The 4652-nt window shown below is 39.9% G+C and overlaps 1 protein-coding gene across 1 annotated transcript; it reads left to right on the forward strand.

Annotated features, from left to right (window-relative positions):
* The first annotated feature begins 392 nt into the window (after window positions 1-392).
* On the forward strand, window positions 393-2782 carry LOC109049421 (insulin-like growth factor-binding protein complex acid labile subunit). Its single transcript, XM_019067122.2, has 2 exons — window positions 393-470; window positions 645-2782. Exon 2 carries the CDS (start codon window positions 650-652, stop codon window positions 2501-2503), a length of 1854 nt encoding a protein of 617 aa, XP_018922667.1. The 5' UTR covers window positions 393-470; window positions 645-649; the 3' UTR covers window positions 2504-2782.
* Window positions 2783-4652: the final 1870 nt, after the last annotated feature.

The following is a 4652-nucleotide window of genomic DNA, read 5'->3' on the forward strand; positions in this document are numbered from 1 at the left end:
ATCAGTAACACAACTTAGAGTTCTAATTTCAAACAAAACATGTCAAATAGAGTTTGATTGGTACGATAAAAATGTTTAGCATCTCCACTAAGATACTATTTCTACAAATAAATATATTTTAATGCATATTCATATCATGTCTCTCAATAAACATTTATTTAAGGTCTTATATATATATATATATATATATATATATATATATATATATATATATATATATATATATATTATATATATATATATATAGTAATTAAAACAAGCTTTTGCTAGAATTAATTTGATGTTCAAATGTTAAAACTGCAAACAGCAGCGGACTGAAAATGAAAACAGCAGAAATGAAGAGGTTAATTCTGCACAGAACACCATGTGTCTTTTCCTAGGTGATATATAGGGGCAGAGGTGGTTCAGATCTGTCACACACATGCCACTCTTCTAGTGAACGCCTGCTGGACTGCTGCCACAATAAAACGGTAGAGTCAAATCCAAAATTTCTCATTTGAAAAGAATCAAATCTATCGTTTTTAAAACCTGTATCTGTTTTTCCAGAGATGTTCAGAGAATACTGTTAAGAAACGTATATAAATTGGTACTGCTTTGTTGCTTTGCAAGTGTTTAATGTTGACATTTTGATCATTGTTTCTTAGTTGGAATGAACCACTTTATACTGCTATTGTTGTACACACTGGGGACATCAGCAGTGCTGGCATACCCCAACAAAGAGGAATCCGGACCTTCAGAGCAGCCGAGGTTCTCAGAAGATTCAAAGCCCTCAGAGGAACCCAATGGCCAAAAAAGTGAGCCTTGCTCAAAGGGATGCACCTGTAGCCAAGATGATTACAGCTTAGAGCTCAACGTCTACTGCAGCACTCGTAACTTCACCCAGGTTCCCTCCGATATCCCTCTATCTACACGCTCCTTGTGGCTGGATGGAAACCTGTTTACTAATTTACCAGCGGCTGCTTTCGAAAAGCTGTCCAATCTGGAGTTCCTGAACCTACAGAGCGGCTTGCTGGTATCCCTTGATGGCCATGTCTTTAGAGGTCTGAATTCCCTTGCTCACCTGCACCTTGAGAGGAACAATATCCGTTCATTACCTGGCATAGTCTTTCAGGGCACACCCAACCTTGCATCTCTCAGTCTCAACAATAACCAGCTGTCTCGAATAGACGACAAGTTGTTTGCAGGACTCAGCCAAATGTGGTTGTTGAACCTCGGATGGAATTCACTGTCTGTCCTGCCTGAGACGGGGTTCCAGGACCTACACGGATTACGAGAGTTGGTTCTCGCTGGGAATCGCCTGGCATACCTCCAACCACAGCTATTTCATGGTCTGTCTGAGCTCAAAGAATTGGACCTAACAGGAAACTATCTGAAAGTCATCAAGGCAAATGTGTTTCTGAAACTACCAAAGCTGCAGAAGCTTTACCTGGCCCAAAACCAGATAGTGACCGTGGCACCTAGGGCATTTGTAGGCATGAAATCTTTGAGATGGTTGGACCTCAGCAGAAATCGTCTATCTGTACTTCACGATGAAACTTTCCTCGGTCTGCACAGCCTACACGTGCTTCGCCTGTCAAATAACTCAATTGGTAGCCTAAAATCCGGGACTTTCCGTGACCTGCAGTATCTTGAGGAACTCTGCCTTTGCCACAACCAGATTCGAGCCTTGGGAGAGAAAGTTTTTGGAGGGCTGGGTCATCTAGAGGTGTTGAACTTGGAGAACAACCGGCTACAAGAGGCATGCATGGGCACATTTATAGGCCTGAATCACCTTGCTGTGATAAAACTTACTGGCAGCTGTTTCCACAGCCTACCGGATCAAGTCTTCAAGGGTCTGTCAAAGCTCCACAGTATTCATCTTGATAGAAGCTGTCTGACAAAAGTCTCAGCCCAGAGTTTCAGCGGTCTAACAGGACTTCGTCGCCTTTTCCTACAACACAACAACATCTCTGTGCTTGAGCGTCAGAGTTTTGTGGAACTACAAGGGCTGCAACAGCTTGATCTAAGGTTCAACCGGTTAACATCCATCAACTCCCACACATTTTATGGCCTGAAGAACCTTGATTACCTGCTGCTGTCAGGCAACTTACTTCGCAATGTTCCTGCTGAGGCTTTACTGCCTCTGCAACACCTGTCTTGGCTGGATCTTTCTGAAAACAGGATGGAGATTATACTTAATGCCACCATATACATGCTGCCACGTTTGCGTTACTTAAACCTGAAAGACAATGTACTGATCAACCTCCCAGCTTCTATACCTGACAGCTTGGATCAGCTCTGGCTCTCAGGTAACAACTGGAAATGTGACTGTAGTGCTAAACCCTTTCGAGATTTCATTCTGCAGAAGCCACAGGTGGTTCCACTGCAGGTTGAAACGCTTGGGGAAGGTGAGGAGCCCCATACACTTGTCACAATATACAATAACATCACATGTGCCAGCCCACTCAGCGTTTTTGGACTTGATCTGCGGAACATCAGCAGTGAACATTTTCGGGACTGTTAAATATAAAAATATTAATTCTGCTACAGTACAGATTACTTTTTCTATTCTGCCATTGTAATTCAAATCCATATGTCAGAGCTTCAGTTTTATGACTTTTATTTATCTCAAGAAATATCTTCTTTTGTGAAAAGATCTTAAAAAGATGCATGATAGGCTGCCATTCTTAATCCAAGCCATGTAAAAATAACAATGTTATTTGATGATCGATTATGCTGATATATTCATGTAAATATATATTTTGGAAATAAATTTAAATAAAGGCTACAAAAATGTTAAAAATGTGATTTGAAATGTGCAAAAAAATCTTCTCTATGACATAAAGAACATGTAGAAGATGTTCTTTAAATATTTGGAAAAAAGTATCAAAAGTGACTTTATAAAGTATTTAGTAGCCTATGTCCAGCTTCCTTCAAAATCAAACAAAATTTGTTTGTTTATGGTCACTATATAAACATGAAGAAGGACATTGTGCAAATGCTCAGTCTGATAAACCAAACCCAAATAGGGATATATGTACATAATATCGATCCTTGCTCTAAGTCCAAAGAGCTGCTGAGCAACATCGTCAGGTTACAATCAGTAGTCAATTTCGTATTTGTTGACCACTTCATCAGAACAGCAATGATCTAAAATGATCAGTTAGGCCTACTTATTAAAAAAAAAAATTACAGTCATTTCAAAGTGCAGTGTAACTTCATTTAAGTCCCCCAAATTACCCCATGTTACCCAAATGACCCACTTCAGTGTCTCCAGTTGAATTGTTTTAGAATGTTGCAGTTCTGAAGAATCCTTTGTTTGTCTTCTTAAAGGGTCATGAACATTTCACTCCTGTGACTTTCCACCACCTTAGGCCTACTTTTTTATTTTGCTGTCATACCATAGCACCCCCCCCCCCAAAAAAAAAACACCCACTAAATCACTTGATTGCACATATCACAAATGATTTTTATTTATTTTTGTCACACATCACATCTCATATTTGACCTTTCGCAGACAGCTTAGTATTTGTAAATTTTATCAAAGGTTTATCAAAAGGGGCAGTATAGAGATCGGTCACAACAATCATGAGGGACAGTGTGTCTGTGTGTGTGCTTGTATGTGTGTGTTTATGTAACTTTAACGCCAACAATTATGTTATTTCACTCAATCATATGATGGATTTTCATATTTAAAAAAATCATTAAAAAAGAAAAATAACGATATTTGTTTGTTTTAAATAATTATAATAATAAATCCTCAATAAGAACTCGATTAGCAAGTTTCGCGCCAAAACATCTACGTGACAGAAACGATACAAACAGGGTGTCAACAAAGCGGTGTCTGCAGCTCGTGCGGTCGCCATGACAACTACAGTTTCGCTCATTGGCGTGAACGTCAGACCGCATTTAGAGTCAACATGCAGCTGCTGTTTACTACAGTATTTTGAGAGAAAAAATACGTACCTGCCAAATACATTCAGAAATGCAGAAGAATTTGCATCTAGACGACATTCTTTCCAAGATACCATCCCTTGACTCTGACTTGTCATCAGTACTGTGTTCTCTGATGATAGCTACTCCTTCACAGATGTCTTTTTTATCGTTATATTAACAGTGTGTATAGTTGTAATGATTATTTTTGAGCAAGTCAGTGAGGTCCAGGTGAGTTATGATCTTAAATCTCTTAAGTTTTGCAAAACCGGTGGACTAACTAAGATAAACTCACAGCTGAAGTTCACATTTCACTCTAGAGTCAGACGATGAAGGAGAGATATCTGTCCTTCAGCGACCACCAGTGATTCACTTTCCAAAAGGAAGCAGCATGAACATGGAGAGTCCAACATTTGAGTTGTGTGTGTGAGTGAGAGAGAGAGAGAGAGAGAGAGAGAGAGAGAGAGAGAGAGAGAGTTTGTCATCTCAGATTAGGGTCGTCTGTGGCGTGGGGTACCCAGTACTGATTACCAGGGCCCCAAAGGAAGAGAGGGCCCTTGAAAAGTCTGGAATATATTTTATTTTACCTGGATATTTTCATGGGGGCCCATCAGGACTGCCTATGCATAGGGCCCGGGATCTTGTGCAACGCCCCTGTCTGAGATCACAATGTCTTTACATGCAAAGTTACTCAAATCTGTATCACAGCCATTCTCTTTCTGGACTGATGATGACCAATA

The sequence above is a fragment of the Cyprinus carpio genome, chromosome B3 (genome assembly GCF_018340385.1).
Source record: "Cyprinus carpio isolate SPL01 chromosome B3, ASM1834038v1, whole genome shotgun sequence".
Classification (NCBI taxonomy): Eukaryota; Metazoa; Chordata; class Actinopteri; order Cypriniformes; family Cyprinidae; genus Cyprinus; species Cyprinus carpio.

What these genes read in the sequence shown, in the direction of transcription:
- LOC109049421 (XM_019067122.2), top strand. Translation starts at nt 650, where the DNA reads ATGAACCACTTTATACTGCTATTGTTGTACACACTGGGGACATCAGCA.